This window comes from Ovis canadensis, chromosome 6 (genome assembly GCF_042477335.2).
Source record: "Ovis canadensis isolate MfBH-ARS-UI-01 breed Bighorn chromosome 6, ARS-UI_OviCan_v2, whole genome shotgun sequence".
In the NCBI taxonomy this organism is placed as follows: Eukaryota; Metazoa; Chordata; class Mammalia; order Artiodactyla; family Bovidae; genus Ovis; species Ovis canadensis.
The window spans coordinates 74333317-74355364 of NC_091250.1; the positions used below are offsets into that span (position 1 = coordinate 74333317).

A 22048-nucleotide genomic window follows, 5' to 3' on the forward strand; every position below is an offset into this window, starting at 1 on the left:
TTAATAAATGTTCATCAGACTGAATATTTTGTCTTGTGAGGAAGCAGTTGGAATGATACAGTACTAATAGCAGACTAGTACAGAACACGGAAGAAAAGGGATAACGCTTGAATAAGAAAAGAAAAAGAGAAAGATCAAACAGGGTCAGGATGGACATTGTCTTTACATTAGGCTAAAAATTGTCTTATTTCCTGATCAGGAGAAATTGAGGGTGACTACAAGCTAATATTCTTCATATTGAAAAAGTACGTAGAAAACAACAAGAGGCGCGGGGTTTTAATTTTTCTTAAATGGTCATGCACTTGGCCAGTAGAGATGTTGGGAAACAGGTTCTGTTTTGTTGATGGCGATTACAGAGTATCTTTGCTAGATGATACAGCAGATGCTTTGGAAAATGTACATGCTTCTCACTCAAGAACTCCCCTTCATAAAATTTATCTTAAAAATTAAGGACATGCACAAAGATGTAAATATTAAAATGCTCATTGCTGTCTGTAATAGTGAAAATTTAGAAGCAATCTGCCCAGTAAGAGGAATTTTTAAAAAGTCTGACTGGGGACTTCCCTGGTTCTCCAGTGGTTAGGACTGCACTCTACTGCATGGGGCCCGGGCTCCATCCTCGGTCGGGGAACTGAGATCCCACCAGCTGCTGCTCAGCATGGTCAAAAAAAAATCTGATTGGTTCACATGGTGACACACTGAACTTGATGGTGTGAAACCATACTTACTAGAAAAGAAACATTTTCCTAATAATTGTTAAGTAAAATTATGGATACTATATAGTATGCATATTACAATCCATTTAAAAAGAGTTTGAGGGGATAAAAACAAAGATAGTTGTGATAACTGCTTCTACGTTGTCTTTTTGCCTGCCTTATTTTTCCCTGATTTTTCTTTTATGACATAAGATGGAAAGGAAAGTTTTTTTTAACATTTGTATATAATGTGAACTTCTATTGAGCTGCTCAGTAATCTTATTAAACAAGCTTGGCTGCTCAGGAGGGCTGTACCTATTGTTCCAGAAACGTCAGGGTTTATGTATTTGAGTTAGAAATGCCAGTTGGCTCTCCCCTGGTTATGACCATGGAGTCTGGTCTTAATTACATAAAATGGCATTTTCATAGGTAAGGAAAACAAATTCCAGCCATTCTGGGGGCAGGGGAGGGGAAGGACCAGAGAAGCAGGGTGAGGAAAATTCTTTTTTCAATAGTTTGTGTTGAAAGTAACCTCAGGATTTAGACAGACACCTTGTTTTGTTTTCCAGGCTAAACACCAGAGCACCCTAGAAAGCATAACTAAAAGAATGCTCATGTTTGACCCAGTCCCTGTCAAGCAGGAGGCCATGGACCCTGTCTCGGTGGTAAGTTTTCCAAAACTAAACACTTCTTGTTTATTCCAAGTGGTAATAACTTTACTGTGTGTTGTGTTATTCCTTAAAAGTACTCATTACTTGACAGGCATTTGATAGGCAAACTTCTAAACAGGATCCATGTTTTCTTAAATGCTTTGCCCCAGTCCCCCACCCACCCCCAGGATGTCATCAGCACAGAACCTGAGCCACAGGTAGATCTGCTCACAACAGAAATAGTTTTACAGAAACCCCTTAGTTAGCAGATTTTTTAGTCTGAGCTCTCAAGATTATTGGTTTTGGCAAAAAGAAAAAAAAAATGACCGGACTAGTTTAAAGAAATTAATGTGCATATGGAACATTAAAAAAAAAAAAAACCTGTACACGATATTTATCATGATTAGGAAGCAGTTTCCAAATGTACCTTCAAGAAATCTTCATCAAGAGTGAGTTTACTTAGAGGTATTTTTCACTCAAGATGACCACCCAGGCTATACAGAGGAGTTTCTTAAACATGTTTGTGAATGTTAATCTTTTTCTTTTTTTTGGATTGAAAGCCAAAAAAAAAGACTCCATTTTGCCTCACATAGTACTTAGGATATCCTTCACAAAACTCATTAAAAAGATGAAAATTGGGAGAAAAAAATCCTTGATCATTTTGCATGTAAAAATATGTTAAGAATAAAATGATTTGCTTAAACTCCAAGCAGGCAGCCTTGTGGAGCTGTGACTTGGGAGAAGCTAGCGAAAGAACTTGACCCTGAGAATGGAATTTTGTTTCACTCAAAAGAGTCTGTGGTGGCTGGGAGGCAATTACATTCACCGTCTCTTGCAACACTTTAGTGCTAAGCTACCCTGGTCTTCATGCTTGTCGACCACCAGGGAAGGAGTAATGAGTCCAGTTGTTTATAGAGGTACAACACCAGCACTGTGGAAGTTGGACAGGGCTGACAACAGAAAGGTGTCGACTGCAAAGCCGGGAGTGGTTGAGACTTGAGGGGATCTGGTTTAGTGAATGTGAAATAACACGGCCATGCTCTCAACTCTGTCTTGCGCTTTTCTTCCTCGGGCTTGGAAAATACTCACAAGGGGAAAAACTTGGCCTGAATTGTGGCTCTGAAGGTTGGTAATGACACGCTTGCAAAAATTAGATCATCCTTATGCGCTGACTATGGAGGTTCCTGCCAAAACTGTTTATACGAGACATGGGGGTCACTCCAAGGCCCTTGGAACTGAGTTGCCATGGAGATTTCTGCGCTAGTGTTTACCAGTGTGTATGGTGAAAAGTTAAATCAGAGTGGCTTTAAGGAAATAGCATTTACATTCTTGCCCAACAACTGTATAACCATATGATAATAAGAGAGCAATAAGAATTTTATTAATCAAAAAGCTAAATTGGCTTCTAATGTTACTCATTTTGTCATCAACCCCTTCCCCCAACTATTGCATGATCATACTGGAGGAATATTAAGGTATAAAATGTTCTCATTAATTGTATCCTTGAAATATGAATAGGGTTTTAGTACCAGAGACTATGATTAATTTGGTAAATGATGGAGGCCCATCAGTGATGCATTTTACTATTCAGTATACTTCCAGAGCTTTTAATCAAGCATGAGAATGTGTCACAAGAGCCTAATTTAAAGCTAAAATGAACTTCACCATACAAGGAAAGGCACTTAGCTGAAAAAAAATGGAAATAAAATGAATTTGTTGTAATAGTTATACTTGTAATGCTGTAACATATTAATGCATGGAGTTAAAATATGTGGAAGTATTTTTGCAATTAATGGTCTTTTTCTCCTTCATGCTCTAGTTTTCAAGTTCTGCTGATGCTTATAGAATTTAATTATATTGTTTCACCAAAATAGAGTTCCAGGCCTTACAATGAAGTTTCTTTGTTTCCACTCTTAAATCTTCACATTTCATCTTTCCTACCTTCATAGGTGAAGTATATGAAATCTGATTTATTGTTCCTTTATTCCTTTTCTCTTTTTCATTCTGCCTTTGACCTAAAAGGTTGAGGTCTTTGTTTATTCAGGTCAGTGTTCTAAACATGAAGCAGTAACATGTAAGATTGGTTTTTGCTTCAATTCCACATATGAATAAAAATATTTGACTCTGATGTACTCCCCTCTCTCACCCCTTTTCCCTAAAAGATAAGAAGAGTAAAAATAATCTGCCTAGTTGGTATTTTGCTATAATTTAGAGAAAGTGAGGAAATGTCATTTTTCTCTTACTGAAGTATAAACCTTCATACTGTTCACTAAACCTTGTGCCTTGAGGCAGACTAGACTTTGGATTGTCGATCCTATTAAGATTTGCAAGAAAGGGGAGCAGAGTACCACCCCCCCCCCCCCATTCTGTGCTGTAGATCTCTGCTACTTACTGTCAGTGTGTTGCTGGCAAAGCCATCAGAAGCTCCCTGAGTCTCCAATTTTTTTTCTTATTTATAAAATTGGAGATACTTATATGTAAAACATGAAATGGCAGGTGTAATTAAAATGAACATGTAAAGGAGTTGTTTTTACCAGTACTGCCAAAGAGGTTGAAAACTAGAATTTAATTCAGGAAATGAGAAAATAAAAATTTTTAAAGTATCCCTTCATATTCTTCTGTTCCTAAAGGAAGATTACTTCTGAAGAAAGTATTTTTTTCTTTAATGAAAATTATCATCTAACAGACTCCTTACAGATTAAGAAGTACTTAAAATCGGTAGTCCCTCTGCCGTGTTCTAACAGAAACTTTTCATGACTTTTCTGAGCCTGGTAGAAAGAGAGCTTTCTACTTTTGTTTGCACAGAGGGGCATGACATTTGCTGTTTCCAAAGAGCTTGTTTATAAATGCACCGCGCCTTCCTGCACTTGGAACTCCACCCTTGGTATGAAGATTCCTTTGACTTGCCATCGCCCTGTCACGGACGGTCGCATTTTTTTTTTTTCATATTAATGAAGAGTGAAACAGAGACTCACCCACGTTTCATGCAGTCACTCCATCCACTTAAACCATCTTGTAATGGAAAACTTCACCAAAACTATTTCCAATAAAATGAGAAACTATTAATTCTCACTTTCATAGGAAGTGATAGCATTGGAAAATTATCTAAACCCTGTGCCTTTTTCCTCATCATACTTAAAAAAATTTTTTTTTTTTTGTTTTTGAGAATCAAAAAATCATTATGCTGAGCCTGGTCAGTGGTAAAAACTTGCTCAGAGGGCGTGTTGATTCACACCATCCATTCACCCAGTGTTCTCTGAGCACTTGGGCTGGACCATCATCTCCCACTCCACTGACACTTAAATAAGTAAGTAAGTAACCCATGGCACGGAGGTGTGAACACTTGAATGCATGTTACCACAGAGGGAAAGAACCCTTCTTAATAGCAGACCTTTTGGCAAAGTAACCCCCTTGCTGCCCTTAGTTGGGGGTGAGGAGTGGAGGAAACCTCTGCTTGAGTCGGTAGGGCCATGGATGCCCAGCAGGGGCCAGAGGACCTCTTTCTGCTTCATCACTATTTGTAGCTGATGTGGATTTTGCTGGTGCAGGCACACTTATTTGCATTGCTTCATTAGAACACAGGAATGCTCTGGAACAGAGAGGAAGCAACTATTACCAGTGTGTATCCACCCAAGGCACACACCCCAGGCAAGCCCTGTGTCAGTCCTTATGCTGCGGAGAACCAGACTGTTGCAAGCTGATTGCATGGCTTATGTGCTCCACCCAAATGATTAAAGTGAACATGCCTCATAGAAGGTTCTGGTAAACATTGCTGTGAAATTTGCTAGTGAGACAGTTTGAAGAACCACATTTCTTCACCCTCAGGCGAAGCAGTCAGACCAGAAATAGTTAACACTGGACTCAGTTGTGTACCCCTGCACACAAAACAGCCCCCCTGCTTTTAGCCCTGGAGCCTTCCAAAGACCACATGTTCAGGGGACAGGAGGCATTCACAGGACGGAAGACTCTCAGCAAAACTGTGCAAATGTGCATAATTTATAAAATTCAGCTCTGTGTGGCTGTTTCTTTATGGCTTGAGAAACCTGAGACGGTTATTAAATTTGCAAATCCCCCAGGTTCTAAATTCCTGCTTTCCTTAAACTCACCCCACAGATAGAAAAATCCAGCAATGACAGCAAGAAAAGTTTGTCCTCCTCTTGCTTCCTATGTAGTGGCCAATAACTTGGTATTAAAATCTAGGTCATAGGGGTGTCTTTGAAGACTAGGGCTGAAAATAAGGGAGAAGCTACATTTCTGTGAGTAGAAACAATGAACACTGCCTCCCATTTCCTGGAGTTTTTGTTTCTTGTACCAGAACTTTTGCCCTTTAGAAAATTATATCAAGCTGGCTAAACTTTAGAACTAGGAGAAATCTTTTTTCCTCCTGTAGTTAATTACTTCCTGAAGCCCTCATTGTACATAATGTGTAATTTCTGTTCACAAACCTTGTGCCTCTTGCTTTTGCCTATTTTAATATTTCAATTTAAATCTATTGCATATTAATATTACTGTATATTTTGAGCCTCTCACCTTGTGTTGCACCTATGTGTGTCTTATTCTAAAGAACGGTAGAAATAGTCTTCATTTGATGTTCGATACATAATTCAAAACTGTTTTTAAAAACAACAATTTGTTTTGTGTTTCCTGATTTTATATCCTCATATCCTTGTTTTTAAGCAGTATTATTAGTGAAAATTCTCCCTCCCCACCTTTAAATTGCATTTAAATAATTTACCAAATGTTAGTAATAAAAATTAGTGTTTTTATTCTATATCTCATCATATAGAGCCCTGCTAGTCTAAGGCCAACATATGGCACCTTGAGTCATTCCCCAGTAACTCAGAATCTGCGTTTTAACAAGATTCCCAGGTGAATCTGTGTGCTTAGTAAAGTCTGAAGAATACCTGGTACAATCAAAGCCCACTGAAGTAAACACCTGTTGTATACAGCAGGAAGAAAAGACTCCAGGACCCCAGTGTGTGTTAAGTTCATCTCATAGGCATCTCATTGAGTCCAATTCTAATCTTAACGTCATAGCCTCCTAGAAGATGAGTATCCAGTACCTCCTTGACAGGTTTTGACATATCCTCATGACACTTGCATGTCTAATAGTTATATAGTAATTTTTCTTGCCTTCTTTTATAGAACTGCTTTTGAACATAATAAAGTTATTTTGAAAGTGCAGGAATGGGATTTTAAAGCAGCACAGATGAGTCGGATGCATAGCCAGGTGGAGATTCACCCGATGAGGCCCAGAGAAGAAAGGGTGTGATCTCAGTACTAATCCCAGTCAAAACCACTGCTGTCTCACAGTTATTAATAACTCATATTACTGGCCACTGAAGGGGCCAGGGAGGTTCAGAAATTAATAGTGCATTTAAGCGGTTTAATTATAAGTTCCCATTAGTGGGTCTTCTCAGTTGCATTGTGAGCTAGTGTTGCTTCAGAATCACAAATGCATTGAATTTTAGAGCCAGGAGAGAGGCACAGTATGTTATTTTTCACCCTTACTATAAAGCATTCAAATATAAGTAATCCTCTGCAGGCAGACTTGACATGTTACCACTGAAAACATGTTCCCCTAAAATGCATGCAAGTAAAGGGTTTATGTTGAGTTTAATTTTTTTTTTAGGCATTCTACAACAGACTTTAAATGTTTCTTAAGGAATAGAAGTAATTTTAATGAATTCCATGGCCAAGGACAGTACTCATAGTGGGCAATTACAATTGATTTAGATTTCAACCTGGTAAATGAGAGTTACATTATCTTGATATTGTAAGAAAGGAATGTATTTGAAGACAAATTAAGTCAGTTATGAACAGATCTTAGATTTGGGAGGGGACTAATTATCTCACCTCCAGTATCTTCTTAGGTTATCCCCCAGTCTCTTGATGAGGGAGTAGCAAGGAGGAAAGGTGAGAAGGCAAAGCCTCAGCTTGTATGCAAGTCCCTTCCAACATCACGTGTCCTTATTTAAGTCCTTATTTGCTCTTATAGTTCTGTGTCATCCTCGGATTTGGAGATTAAGTCATCTTCTGCAGTGTCTCAAATTATAAATAAATCGTTGAACAAGTCGGGGCCAAGAACATAATCACCTTTGTGTGGGTGGCCTTCTGTATATAAGTGTGTGCGGTGACTAGCCATCCTGAGTTGCATGATACTGAGGCATTTCCTCAGATGTCAGACATTTAGCACTAAAGCCAGGATTCGTGGTCACCTTGGCATGGATTGGTCAGTGGCTGGAGAGCATCCCAAGGCACTACCACGTGGCTCTGTTTGTCCACGTTATCCACAAGCATATGGGAAATGTTCTGTGTCTTTATGCTCAGGTGGAGCACGCTAAAGCCAAGGAGGGTATTTCCTACCAATTAAGAAACCCCATCAGAAAAGCAATAAGGTTCCTTGGCTTGGCTGGTTCTTGGTGAATCCCAACTCCCAATGATAAGGCCCATAAGCCTTTTATAACCTGTTTTAGAATTTTTCCAGGCGTCATCATCAATCTTAACATTGGATATGGCTATCACTGTAGAATTAAACTTGAGATTTTTTTTTGTCTGTGACATAGTTACCATGTTAACTTTAGTGCCTACATTTATTAGATCAACTCTTTCATGGTATTTGTGTGTGTGTGTGTGTGTGTGTGTGTGTGTGTGTGTCAAGCATATATCTAAATCCAAACCATTTATGAAAGTCCATGTAACTGAATGTGCCTTGTTGTGTATTTTCATCTTATTTCGTGTTTCAAGCAAACACACCTGTCCATTGATACGTGTCTGTGTTTTCTAATAGTCATACCCGTCTAATTACATGGAGTCAATGAAGCCCAACAAGTACGGCGTCATCTACTCCACGCCATTGTCGGATAAGTTCTTCCAGACGCCGGAAGGCCTGTCTCACGGGATGCAGATGGAGCCGGTGGACCTCACAGTCAACAAGCGGAGCTCGCCGCCCTCCGCCGGGAACTCTCCGTCCGCCCTGAAGTTCCAGCCCTCGCATAGGCGAGCCTCGCCTGGGCTGAGCCTGTCCTCCTCCAGCCCGCCCGGGAAGAAGTACTCGCCGCCACCGCCCGGTGTGCAGCCCTTCAGCGTGCCGCTGTCCATGCCGCCGGTGATGGCCGCAGCCCTGTCCCGCCACGGCATCCGGAGCCCAGGCATTCTGCCCGTCATCCAGCCCGTCGTCGTGCAGCCTGTCCCCTTCATGTACACCAGCCACCTCCAGCAGCCGCTCATGGTCTCCTTGTCGGAGGAGATGGAAAATTCCAGTAGTAGCATGCAAGGTACCTTTCTGTTCTGCAGCTCACCCACACTGCTACCGCCCCCGCCAGGAATCCGGACTTGTAGGTCTTCACTACCAGGGAGTCTGATTAAGGGAGCAGAGGAAGCAAGGGGCCAAGAGCTGCTGTACTCTGCAAAGGAAATATTCGACTGAGAGGCTGCCTAAGGCATTTCCTTTTTCTAAGTGTTGATCCTGGAAGAGCTCCCAAGAATCAGGCTGTCTGTTTAATGCCATGAAACGATTAGTTTCACTATGTACTTGTCAACTTCGGGATAATAAGAATCTTGACTTTACATTTTGCTTTATTGAATGCCAGCATGGTTCTAGGTACAAAAGGCTCCTAAGAAATATTTTTAGTCCAGGGCTCCCAGCCTCCAGGATCTAATGCCTGATGATCTGAGGTGGAGCTGACATAATAATAGAAATAAAGTATGTGATAAATGTAATGGGCTTGATTCACCCACACCCAACACCCCCCACCCCAGTCCATGGAAAAACTGTCTTCCACAAAACCAGTCCCTGGTGCCACAAAGATTGGAGATGGCTGCTTTAGACCATGTGATAGCTAATTGCTATTAAAAACCAGCTTGTTTACTGATTGGTCAGAGGCAGCAGGTTGTTGTAAAAGGAGATAACCAAAAGTCATAAGGAAGAAATCCCCTGGGGGCTATGTCTTAAAAGTCCAACTTCCTACATAGTGTTTGGTAACAAAGTAAGAATTTCATCCCCAGGTTCATTTCTGCTATCATTTTGCCAAAGGTAGATACTCACACATCAGTGTGGTAGCTAGAAGCTGTGGGATAAGCTTTTAAAGGCTGACATTGGTAAAGTGTACATAGAGTAACTTCTCTATTTTTATTTTTTAGTACCTGTAATTGAATCATATGAGAAGCCTATATTGCAGAAAAAAATTAAAATAGAACCTGGGATCGAACCACAGAGGACAGATTATTATCCCGAAGAAATGTCACCCCCTTTAATGAACTCAGTGTCCCCCCCGCAAGCATTGTTGCAAGAGTAAGTATACTGAGGTCTGCCCGGCAATTGCATAGCAGCGTGCATCTCGGAACTGGATGGAAGCACGAGCTTCCGGCGAGGGATGTGGTGTGGATTCCTAGGACCGCCTGGTCATTTGGGGCAGCCCCTGGGTCAGATGGAATCTCTCCAGAATCAATGTGCTCTGTTAAACTCCTTGTGTCACTTTTCAGTAAATCGGTCACCCTACATTTTGCCAACTTTACCCCTTAAATCATTTTTATCCTGTTTTTTTTTCTGTCCTTCCAGACTATGTGTATATAGTTCTCCCATCATCTTTATCCCAATGTGGATTGGATTTGGTGTTCTAGATACCCCACTTAAGGTTGGATCCTGAAAACTTTATGGGATCACTCATGGTCCTTCCCGTTGTCAGTTCTCATAAAGCACACTGTTTCTGTGATGGGATATGGCTTTGATCAAAATTTTCAGGCCAACCACAAAGCCCAGGAAAGATTCTCCAAAACCCAGTCCGATGGCAACAGAAAGTAGACGATGTTGCTCAGCGAAGCTTCTCCAGTCTTTTTCATTATGTGTGCCCTAGAATGTTTGGTCTGCTTTAGAAATGCCATCTAGTAGAAAGTTTACACTGTATCCATCAGTATCCAGGCACCTGAACAGTGGTTTAACTTGCTGTCATGTGAGGGTGTCACACACAGGCTAAATAACATCATTATTGTGGTTTGCACTATCCTTGACTTCTCCCAAGGTTTACACTGGGGGCTGAGCTTGCAGTAGGTACAGACATAGTCTTTGGGCCCAACATCTTTGATCCCAGCTCTACTCTCCACCATATGTGTGACCTTGGCCTAGCCACTTAGTCTTTTGCCCCTGCTCTCTCTTTATTTACATTATTGGTTATAATTATTTTTTCTTATGTTATAGTCCTTTCAACATTGAGTTTAAGGACCAGCTGCCTAGTACAGAGGAAGTACAACAGTTATTGTCTCCTCAGACTCCCTTCTATTACTTCCTTCCCATATCACTTTTTCTCCAGCTTTTCTGCCCCCCTTTCTACTTTATCTTTTGCATTCTTCTCTCCCTTTCATGACAAGTTCTGTAACAGAATATGAATTATCTGGTTTTAGAACAGCTATTTTCTGGAACTTCAAATAAATTCTGGTTGTATCTACATTCAGTCCAAGTAGGTGCATTCATAATAGCTCATGGGTTAATTATCATTTGAACCAACTCAGTTTGGTTTTTTTTTTTGGAGGGGGGGAGAGTTCATCCACTCCCTGATACATGAGAAGAAGAAAATGAATCTTCTGCCCCAGCTGCACCAGTAGGGAGACCCTCTGATGGTCTTTTCATTGTTACCCTTCACAATTGCATAGCACTCCTTTCCCACAAAATTTAAAAAAAAGAAAAAGAAAAAAAGGAACTTTTCCAAGTGTTTTCAAAGGAGTTATTTCATTCTCCCAAAACAAGCATGTGGGAGTCAGAGCAAATAGAGAACTGATGAGCCAAGACATGGTGAGTCTCCTGTAATCACACCATTAACAGCAGCAGAGGGGACCTAGGCTGATCTCCTTCCAGCTGTGCGCTCTTTGTGCCATGTTTAGATCATATCTAGCCAGTTGCATCTGCTTCTGTACTTGAGTGACAGGAAAAACAGACCAACCAAAATGGGCAGCTTCCCTGGTGGCTCAGTGGTTAAGAATCCACCTGCAATATAGGAGACATGGGTTGGATCCCTGGGTTAGAAAGATCCCCTGGAGGAGGAAATAGCAACCCACTCCTCTTGCCTGAAAATCCCATGGACAGAGGAGCCTGGTGGGCTACAATTTATGGGGTCACAAAGAGTCAGACACAATTTAGTGACTAAACAACAACAGCAAACCAAAATGGACACAGCTGAATTGCCTCTTTTTTAGAATGACATATGTCTCTGCAAGGTAACGGGTAACATGGCTTAGCACTTGTAATTGTTCATGAACAGATGATAAAAAAGATGGCTCTAAAGCCATCTACTCACAAAGGGAGGGGTCCATTGACTATAAGGGGTTATTCCAAAGTATAGGTTATTATGAATTTACAATGTAACACATTTCAGAAGAATATTGGAATACGCCTTCAAATATTCTTGCTCCGAATGCTGCTGAAAGCATCTCTTTTTTAAAGTAATGTTCTTTTGATGATCTCAAGTTAAATGGCTTTTAATGATTAATGGGTAATGTGCTTCTTCTAATGCTGATCGAAGAATGCATTTTGCCTCTCAGAAAATTGAACAGAGTAGCCACAACTGGAACATGCACTCTTCAAGTAATTCTCTCACAGATGTGATTAAGTAATGTCTTGGAGTATGCCCAGTAGCAGCCCACATAGGAAACCAGCTAGCCAGGAAAGAATCACTGGAAACCAAATGCCTGGTACCATTTCAATGAGGCAGCGCCAATATTTGCCTTAGGAAGCCATTTCTTTTCAGGGGAGGACTACAGCTTTGAAATCCATTTTGCTTAATCGTAAAGTTGTAGCTTTAGAATTATTTATAAAGTCACTCAGATTCCTTTTGTTATTTATTTACATGTATGAAAGTGTATTTAGAACAAAATCTTGAAGATCAGATTTCCCCATTGAGTTGTGTACATGAAATTGTAGCAAACTTCACAGGGATGAGCTTGGACTTCCCCGATGGTCCAGTGGTTAAGAACCTGCCTGCCAATGTAGGGGACACAGGTTCGATCCCTGGTCCAGGAAGATTCCACATGCTTCATGGCAGCTAAGCCTGTGGGCCATAACTACTGAGCCCACAAACCCTAGAGCCCAGGTTCCACAATAAGAAAAGCCACTTCAGTGAGAAAGCTCTTGTACCACACCTAGAGAGCAACCCTCATTCTGTGACTGGAGAAAGCCTGTGAAGACCCAGTGCAGCCATGAATAAACAGTGGAAAAATAAAACAGAGGGATCAGCTTAATTCAAAACAATGACCAGGTCTCTGGTATTTACTAGATATTCTAACTTCTTACTTATAAAGATATCAAAACAACCTCCTTAAAAATAAGCCATGAAGAGAGCAAGGATGAATGAAATCCCAAGATCCTGAGCCTCAACCTGTACCAATGTCTGGCCCTCTCAAGATGGACTGCTGACCCCTCTCAAGAGTATTACTGCCCTCCGATGCTGCCAGCATCTCTGGACCCTGGAGTAGAGATTCACGGTCTGGTGTTAGGACATCCCCCCAAAATTCCTCAAGACTAGACAACTGTAAAAACGAAGTTTACAAGTGGATTTCTGAACCTTGAAATATCAACAGCTACCGTTGAGCAGATTTTTCATCTGGACCAAGTGTTAAGTGCTTTGTGTGTGTCACTCACAGCAGCCTTCTGAGATCCTATTAATATACCCACTTTATAGAGAGGAAACTGAGGCACAGAGTGTAACTACCTTGCCAGGGGTCTACCATCAGTGGTAGAGCTGGGATTTAGAGCTGAAGTTCACAGCCTTTTAGGGTACCTTTTTTGAGGCTGTCATTTTCACAAAGTGAGTAACTGAAGCAGTGATCATAATTACTACCCAGAAACTATTAGATTCCCAACCTTTAAAATCTAATAACTGGGAGAGACTTCTGAACTCATCTGGGATTCTCTCCCAGTGTCCCAGAAGCACATAAGATACATTTAACTGTTCATATTTTTCCTTCAGCACTTTATTTCCGAAAGTTCTCTTAAGATGAAAAGTTTCAGTCAGTGACATTAAAGTTGAAATTTTGAAGTAAACTGATAAACTTTTTTTATTGAAGGATCTTAAAAGTGGACTTTTATTTAAAAAAAAAATACTGTCCATAAATCTCTTCACTTATCTATTTTCTCCGTTACTTATACATTTATATAACTGAAGTCCTTGTTCCCTGCCCCACCCCCCCCCTCCACTAGTTCATGCTCTCTTTTCCATGTATCTAGACTGGCTAAACTTCATTCTTCGGTATCGTCCCTCTAAGCATCAGGGTAGGAATGTAAAGTGATACTCAAAACTGACAGTTTAAAAAAAAAATAGAAGAAAATACAGTTTTCTTTGCTAATAATTGAGAAATAAGTAAGGTCACTCGATAAAATGAACCTTTTTATTCTCTTCCTAGTCACTTCTTTGGGTGCCTGAAAAAGTTGTTGATAAGATATGTATTTATTAACATATTTTTACCAAGATAAATGAGTTTTATTTCAGGAACTAAGTCTTTATTTTCCTTTCCACCAGTCTTTCCTCCATACCCCAGCCCCCCGCCTGTGTTCTTGTATAACATTTTAAGAAATTTAGATTCACATTTAAAAGGAAAAGAAGTCTTTTGTCCCAGTTAGAGATCAACTACATAAGCTTGTAATGTATCAAGTAATTAGTCATTAGGGAAGCGAATGGACAGATTAGAACTTGTTAATTACTTACATCAATCAGCAGGAGAAGCTTGAGAAAACTACAGATTTTTCCTGGCTCTTCCTCATCTGCCATTTCTCTCCACCAGCTTCCTTTCTGAAAAAGAGGAAGTTCATAGTAATGATGTTTAACAGGATTTTATTTCAACTTCTCCCCCATTCCGGAAAGATATGAAGGCACAGGAAAAGGCGGGTGTGGGAGAGGAGCCAGGAAGGTGCGGAGGATGGCAGGCATCTGCTGAGGGCCCTGGAACTGCACCTGGGTCCTGGGAGAGGTGCTCCCTCGCCTGACCACTAGCCCTGCCTCAAGTTCTCTCCCAAGGAGGGATAATAGCAACAGTAAAGGTCTGAATTTGTTAAGACAGCATGCCAACTTTTTTTTTTTGAAGATCAAAATCAAATGTAAGCCTCTTTAAGAGACTCAAACTAAATGCCAGTTACATAGAGGATAAAATATAGATACATCCTACAGTGTGGTTGCCTGAGACTTAGGCGTTTGACCTCTTAGGTTTTCCCCGAAAGAACAGTAAATGGAAACCAGAGTGGCATGTGAGAAAACAGTACAGTGTTTAGCCTCCAACCACAAAATTCTGCAAAGCAAATTTCTGTTGAGGGAAAGACTCTGCCAGCACTTCGCACCTCCCTCTAGCATAGCACCTAACCCTTCTTACTGTCGTTACTTATCTACATGTCTGTCTCCCCCTAGAGTGTGAGCTCCTCCAGGGCAGGAACCCTGTTTTTATTCATCTTTGTGTCCCGGTGCCAAGCACAGTGCCTGGCTCATGGTAGGTGCTCACTCCATGTTTGTTGAATGAATATAGCAGTGCTTCTTGGGTTGATCAGCTAATTTCTTTCTGTTTATTTTGTTGGGTTTTTTGTTTGTTTGTTTCTGCCCAGTGTTGTTGATGCTTTTGGTAGCCTGAAGACAAGGATCTTGCACCTCACCATTTTGCATTTGACATTGGCTTTCCTAGGAATCACCCTTCAGTCATCGTGCAGCCCGGGAAGAGACCTTTACCTGTGGAATCTCCAGACACGCAAAGGAAGCGGAGGATACACAGATGTGATTATGACGGATGCAACAAAGTGTACACTAAAAGCTCTCACTTGAAAGCACACAGAAGAACACATACAGGTATTACGAGACTCGCTTCATTTACCTTCTTAAGAAGTACTAGAATGGAGTGTTAAATGTTCTGTCTTTGAGAGATAACTACAGGGAAATTTTTTCAGGCATCTTGAAAGTTACCATAGTCAGCTACAGCTGTCTCTCGTCAGTTGTAAAGAATGAAGTTTCTGATGATGATTTGTTTTTAATTATAGAACATAGTCAGGGTTTATCTGCATAACAGGGTCTCACAACCACTTGCAGTTCTGTGGTCTCTGTAGTAAGAGGGAGAGAAGGGCATGACAACTCCACTGGGAGCAGAGGGGAAAGTGCCCTTAACCATGGGCCTATGTTACCAAAGATGTGGCCTTCGTGTAGGCTGTCATTTAATAAATGTTGTACATTAAAGAATAGTTCTTCATGCAGAACAAGTAAATGCAGCAATTAATGGAAGTGGAAGTCATTGAAGGGAGGAAAAGTAAAGAAATATTGGAAATTATCATCTTCTAAAAGGGAGGGAGCTTGTATGCCATTGCCTTCCATATTTGTTCTAGGGTATTTTCCAGCTTGCCAGGTGTTGAATGTAGAGCAGGCAAGGCAGATCTTATAAAAATTGTTAAATAGGTGAAGAAAACATAAGTTGTCCCCTGGGCTCATGAACAAAACATCTTAAGGAATTCATACAAAACTATTTTAAACAAACCTGATTAATTGCAGTTGGTAGTGGTGATTAATGTTTATGGGAGGCCTCATCTGACATGACCTAAAGTCTTTAATGTGAAATTCTAGCATAAAAGTCATCTGCATCTCTGTACATTTCCTCAACACAGAATGTAGGGGTTTTGGAGACTTCTGAGTCATTCTTGTTAGGAATATTTACAAAGAGAACAACCTGGGATTCGGAAGAGGAAAGGAACTGAAGTGTCTGGCAGAGTGGAAGTGAAGTTTTTTAGTACATCCTGCAGAGGAGGCAGACGAATCCATCCTGCACACAAATGTCCTTCGGTTTCTTCACAGTGTTACTGTGGAGAGAGCTGAGGGCAACAACCTTGCGGTTAGGGGATCACCCAATGGGCAGTGCCAAGCAGATTCGGGAATGCCTCCCCAGGGGCATGAATGGGACCTGAGAGGTAGATGTTATCACATGCCAACATAAGATTAAAAAGACATTGGGTATTTGGATAACAATTTAGATGTAGGAAAAATTACCTCTTACATGTATATTCTGTGCAATAAAGTAGGTCGTATAAATTCTGAATATGTCATTGAAATACCAAGGAATGGCAGTCCTTTAAGGTTTCTGGAAAACTGATGAAATAGTAAATGGAAGTGAAACTGTGATGCCCATTATCCATTATTACTAGTTTAAACAGGTAAAATTGCCATTAGCTGCCTTTTTATTAGTAAAGACCTTCATACTGACTGTCCTTGTGACTTCCCCACAAGTAAGTAACTGAAAGGAGCTCAGTTGTCTAACTCTTTGCAACCCATGGACTATACAGTCCATGGAATTCTCCAGGCCAGAATGCTGGAGTGGGTAGCCGTTCCCGTCTCCAGGGGATCTTCTCGACCCAGGGATCAAACCCAGGTCTCCCACACAGCAGGCAGACTCTTTACCAGCTGAGCCTGTGACTCCCCAGCAAGGGTCTTCTTTTTCTTACCTGTGAATTACCTCGCCCAGGAGAGAGTTGCTGAAACCTGACATCCCCTGGCAGGGTGGGGAGAGATTACTCTGTTTTCATGAAAGCATTATGCTTAGGCATTGGTGGTGGTGTCTGATCAAAAAGCAAAATGTTGAAATCCCTGACAAATATTTCAGTTCATAGGGACTAAGGGACTTTACATTTTTAGAAAACTATTGAAAAAGAAAATCCCACAGACTTTCAATTTGGGCTTCTCATTGAATGGATAATGCCTCATGTAGCTAAGTTCCTAAGTAGGTTTACAGCTTGAAGATTAGCAAATACAGATCACTGTGTATTAAGAACAGGTTCATCGCTAATATTAAGGGCAAACCCAAAATTATTTGGTAGTCCCGTAGAGTGGATTTCAGTGCCATAAATATGCTTTAAGAACTCTTCAAATCCACCCTTCCCGCCTTGTGGGGAGCAGAAAGCCAATTATATATTAAGACAGTTTCTTTTTCTTGTCTGTCTGCTAGTGATTGATACGGCACTATTATTGAGGAACAAATGTATGATCATATCTTGGAAATAATGTTTGTCAAAAGCTATTTTTCTTTTTTATTTTATATTGGAGTATAGCCTGTTAACATGGGCTTCCCTGGTGGCTCAGATGGTGGAAGAATCTGTCTGCAATGCAGAAGACCCAAGTTCAATCCCTGGGTTGAGAAGATCCCCAGGAGAAGGGAATGATTACCCACTCCAGTACTCTTACCTGGAGAATCCCAAGAACAGAGTAGCTTAGTGGGCTATGGTCCATGGGGTCACAAAGAGTCAGACACAACTGAGTGACTAAGCTCATAGCCTATTAACAGTGCTGTGATAGTTTGAGATGGTCAGCAAAGGTACTGAGCCTTACATATACACATATGCATCCTCCCCCCAAACTCCCTTCCCATTGTCAAGAGCTTTAGCGCAAAAATATTTGCTGTCTTTAATTGTTAATATCCTTTTGCTATTAGAAAAAAAATAAGTTCCTTTCCCCCACCTCTCTGCAGGAGAAAAACCCTACAAATGTACGTGGGAAGGATGCACATGGAAATTTGCTCGGTCTGATGAACTCACAAGACATTTCCGAAAACACACTGGAATCAAACCTTTCCAGTGTCCAGACTGTGACCGCAGCTTCTCCCGCTCCGACCACCTTGCTCTGCACAGGAAGCGCCACATGCTCGTGTGAACACCTCCACCGCCCGCCTCAGTGGGGCCCCCCACCCTCCAGCTCTCTCTCTATCCTCCTTCCCATCAGCTAACTCATTTTTTACATGTACATTTTAATTTCGATTCAGCTGGTCTGAATCTGAATTTATATCATTCAAACTTCCATGTGGTCAGTAGTAAGTATCCTCTAATCCTCCCTCTCCTTACCACGGGTCAGACCTAAAGAATGTGAACACTTTTTTTTTTTTTTTTCCGGGGATGCTAAGCAAACCCTTCTTAGAGATACGTTTAATGTAATGAAAACAAGGGAACATGTAAACTAGCATAACCAATTGTCGGTTTCTCCATGTATTCCTCAAGAGAACGTCAAAGTAAATGTATTACAAGTACAGTATCCAGCCTGCTAGTCCTTGCCAGAGACATCCAGACCTATGTGCCCTGTGATCATGTTTGGTGCTCCACAGCAAAAAGAAGGGCATAAGCTTTCACAGATAGCTAGACGTACAGCCAGCTGTCTGGCTAGTACAGTCAGCTCTTCCATTGTCCTTCACATATCTGGCTTGTCAACTTGGATTTGTCACTCATCTAAATGTACATCCTTTAACCTCCTTTGTGCCTGCAGCTACTTGGGAGGTCTTTGCCACCACTGGGAAGGGAGCCAGAGCTGCTGATTTAGGTGGGTGATGTCTGTCAGTTGAGGGGATGGATGCTCTATTTGCCTAGCATGGAATTGGAGCAAAGAGGCATGGAACAGAAGCAGAGCAGGGTGGGCAGAGGAGGAAGCCATCCATTCCTGCTGGGCAAGGGCTTTCTGGTGAGATTTCATCATTTTGTAGCTGTGCAGAGCATTCTCAGAGTTTCAGTCTCTATGCATGTTCAGCTGTGCAGAATCCTGTTACAAAGCCAGATACAGTGGACTTTTCCATGCACCTGTCTCTAGTTATACAATGTCCTTAATGTGGATTACCAAGCATTGATCATAGGAATGCCACAAAAATATCTGCCCAGAAATGGTTAAAAAAAAAACAAACCTTTTGGGTAAGGGTATGAATGGCCATCTTTTACCCCACCTATTAGCTTTTTTGCAAACAGGAAAACTTCGAGTGGTAATTGTATTCCCCTATCCAATTAATCATGGAACCTTCATATGGAAACTTCTGTTTGAGCTGCAAAGTGCCTAATTGGCTGTCATCTGTGTTCAAAACACATATCATAAACAAGCGTCTGCTAATGCTTTAATAGATTCCTTTGATCTAAGACCTGAGTGACACTATTTGTAAATATAAATAGTTGTGAAGCACAACATACCTTTCTTTGGGGGACAGATTTCTGAAAAATCTGGAAAACCACAGTTCAGGGATTCATAAATGTAGCTCAAATTCCCAGATGTTTACTGTCGGAGCTGGCAATCTCCTGTCATTATCAAATATCCTATCAGAAAAGAACAAACTGAAAATGACTCGTGTTTATGTTGAAGATGAATAGCACCATTATTTTAGGGGAAGTTTTTCAAAAGCAGGCTTTTGAGCACCATAGTGTAAATGCCGATAAAAATAATCTACGCATAGAAATGCCATTGGTCCTAAATTTGAAGAAAGTGGGCGACGGTGGTCTAGTGTGGGTGCATGTAAGTAAATGCGCATTCATCCCTCGATAAAGGAAGGAGGAGCAGAGAGAAGAACGGAATCCTGAAGATTCATCCCAGCCACAACTCAGGATCCAACACAACCGTAACTGGGAGGAATATACTGTTCAGTTGTTTTTAAAACATCAGTGCATGAGTGATTCTGGAGGCCTGTGATCGAGTGGGGAGCTTACTTTGATGGCGCCATGTTAATAAAAGTGAGTTGTAGGGACTGCGCACCTAAGAGATCCCGCTTATCAGCCCTCGGATCCAACTGAAAGGAGATATAGTTGAGAAATGCAGAGTAATTTGTTATGTGGCACTTGGTTTTTACTTTTATTTTTCTTAAGCACTGCAAAATTTGTTTAGAATATTAAACCATCCTTATGAGGCTTTTTTTTTTTTTTTTTGCAACTATGACATGAATTGAGGGATTTTTTTAAAAAATGGCTCTTGGAAAAGTAGGTATTGTCTATATTGTAGATGCTTAGTCACATTCATGCCAAAGTGTTTATAGCTTGAAATGGTTCTTCCACAACACACCGAAGAATGAAGTTGGAGTGCAAAGAACATTTTTTTTTAAATGAGCTAACCAGTTTGTGCATGTTCTAACCCATCTTGAAGGTGGGAAAAGAGGCAAAAAAGGGTAGAAAATTGATCTTTGGATAATTAGCTTTGTGTCAAAGTCCAGCTGATAGAAAGCTTCATGGGTTCTCATGAAATTTAATTCGTGTTTGCTATAGCATATTTAAATTTTTTTTCAAAAAAGCAAGCAGGACCCTGCAAAGACTTATTCAACCCGCTTAGATATGGTAACAAAGATACACTTCATAACAAGGATATACTTCAACTCTGAAAACAAAGCAACCCAGGAAGCTTTGTTCTGTTCCCATGCTGGCCTATATACTTCAGTTACCAATTGGCTGTTAACCAAATTTTCCTTTTTTTATATATATTTGTATTTTAATATGATAGTTGAGAAATTTAGTATCTTAGTAATTTTTAGCTGTTATTGTGGAAGATCTCCAATACAAGATAAGGTACCCTTGAACGTGTGGTTTTAATGATATGCCATGTTACTATCAATGGTGATTTTAATTTTTAATATTTTAAATTGATGAGAATGATTTGTAAACATGAAGTTGGTCTTGTATGAATTCTGTTGGTTATAGAATTTCTTTGATGATTATCCAAGTGTCATCCTGGGGCAGAAGTCAGAAAAATTAAATCTGCAACCATCATAATTTTAGAGTTCTAAAATGTGAACCTACATCATACATGGGCATTAACATTCTAAATCACCTGGTTTGGAGAATGTGTTAGCAGCATAGCTATGTTCAACTAAGGAAATGGCTAAATACCAGAAGTTTCAAGAGGCTTGAAACAGATTTACAGGGGAACTCTATATGTATGTGTATATTTTATGAAACACCCATCTGCACTATCAGTGTTGCACTAATGTGGAATTTGAAAAACTATATTGCTGATACTGTATATCTGCACATCATTCCTGATTAGATTGTTTAAAAGACAATCTCAAAGGTCTAAGGTTTTAAAATAATTTGGTTGGTTTGAAAATACACAGTCATCTTGAAGGAATCACTGTCATGCATGAAGTTGTTCAGAGTGGTCTTTATTCTCTTCTTGGTCAAGGTTAACAATTTCTAAATGATTGCAAATTCACTTAAATAATACATTTACAAAGCCATTTTACATGCATTAAACGAGGGCTACAACAATACTATGTTTTACAAATACTAGCACTTTTTTTTTGCTGTTATGTACTTAGTGTTAGAGGGTCAAAATAATCTTTCTGCTTAGCATCTCTTAAACCATACCTGCAAATATAGCAGGATTATTACATTTACAGTACTTTAATACTTGTATAAACTATGCAGAAATTTTTAATAAAGTGTAATATATTTTATAAGCTAATAAGACTGAATGGGTAAAGGTTTTTAGCATGCATTAGTATACTTGCAAATACTGAAACATTTTGGTAATCTTTCTTACTAAAGATGTGAATGTTTAATGTTCCTTCTCTGTTTCTACTCTGTAGTCCAATGGGAATTCAGTAATGACATTTTGTCATGTCAAACTGTGAACATAAATTTGTACTGTACAGTCCTCATATACTATATACAGTATGCAATATATGTATTATATACTTGTTAATAAAACCATCAGAATATTAAATGTGATCATGTGATTACTATATATACAGTGATCACTAGGAACAAAACTTCCTAGCAAAGTAACATGAAAGAGACCCTTAGTTACAAATTTCAAAGTAAATCATCTTTTAATAGGCAATCATTAATGGACAGAAAGAAAAGCAGATCTAACTGGGGGATACACTATATGAGTTAATTCAGCCTTAAAGCTGTGTCCCTGGTCTTCTGATAAGAAATTTTCTAAGTACAAACCATAAACTTGTAGACAAACCAGT

General features: G+C 40.1%; 1 protein-coding gene across 2 annotated transcripts in view; it reads left to right on the forward strand.

The window, feature by feature from the left end:
* The window catches only part of KLF3 (KLF transcription factor 3), a 35383-nt gene extending 13588 nt beyond the window's left edge, over window positions 1–21795 (forward strand). The window contains exons 2-6 of one of the 2 annotated variants that reach the window (XM_069593852.1): window positions 1265–1360; window positions 8136–8622; window positions 9488–9638; window positions 14999–15159; window positions 17813–21795. In XM_069593852.1, coding sequence (XP_069449953.1) covers window positions 1304–1360; window positions 8136–8622; window positions 9488–9638; window positions 14999–15159; window positions 17813–17994 — 1038 coding nt within the window. In that variant the 5' untranslated portion in view covers window positions 1265–1303 and the 3' untranslated portion in view covers window positions 17995–21795. Of the gene's footprint in view, window positions 1–1264; window positions 1361–4511; window positions 4653–8135; window positions 8623–9487; window positions 9639–14998; window positions 15160–17812 lie in introns of those variants that run through there. The other variant, XM_069593853.1, reaches the window with a different exon arrangement.
* Window positions 21796–22048: the final 253 nt, after the last annotated feature.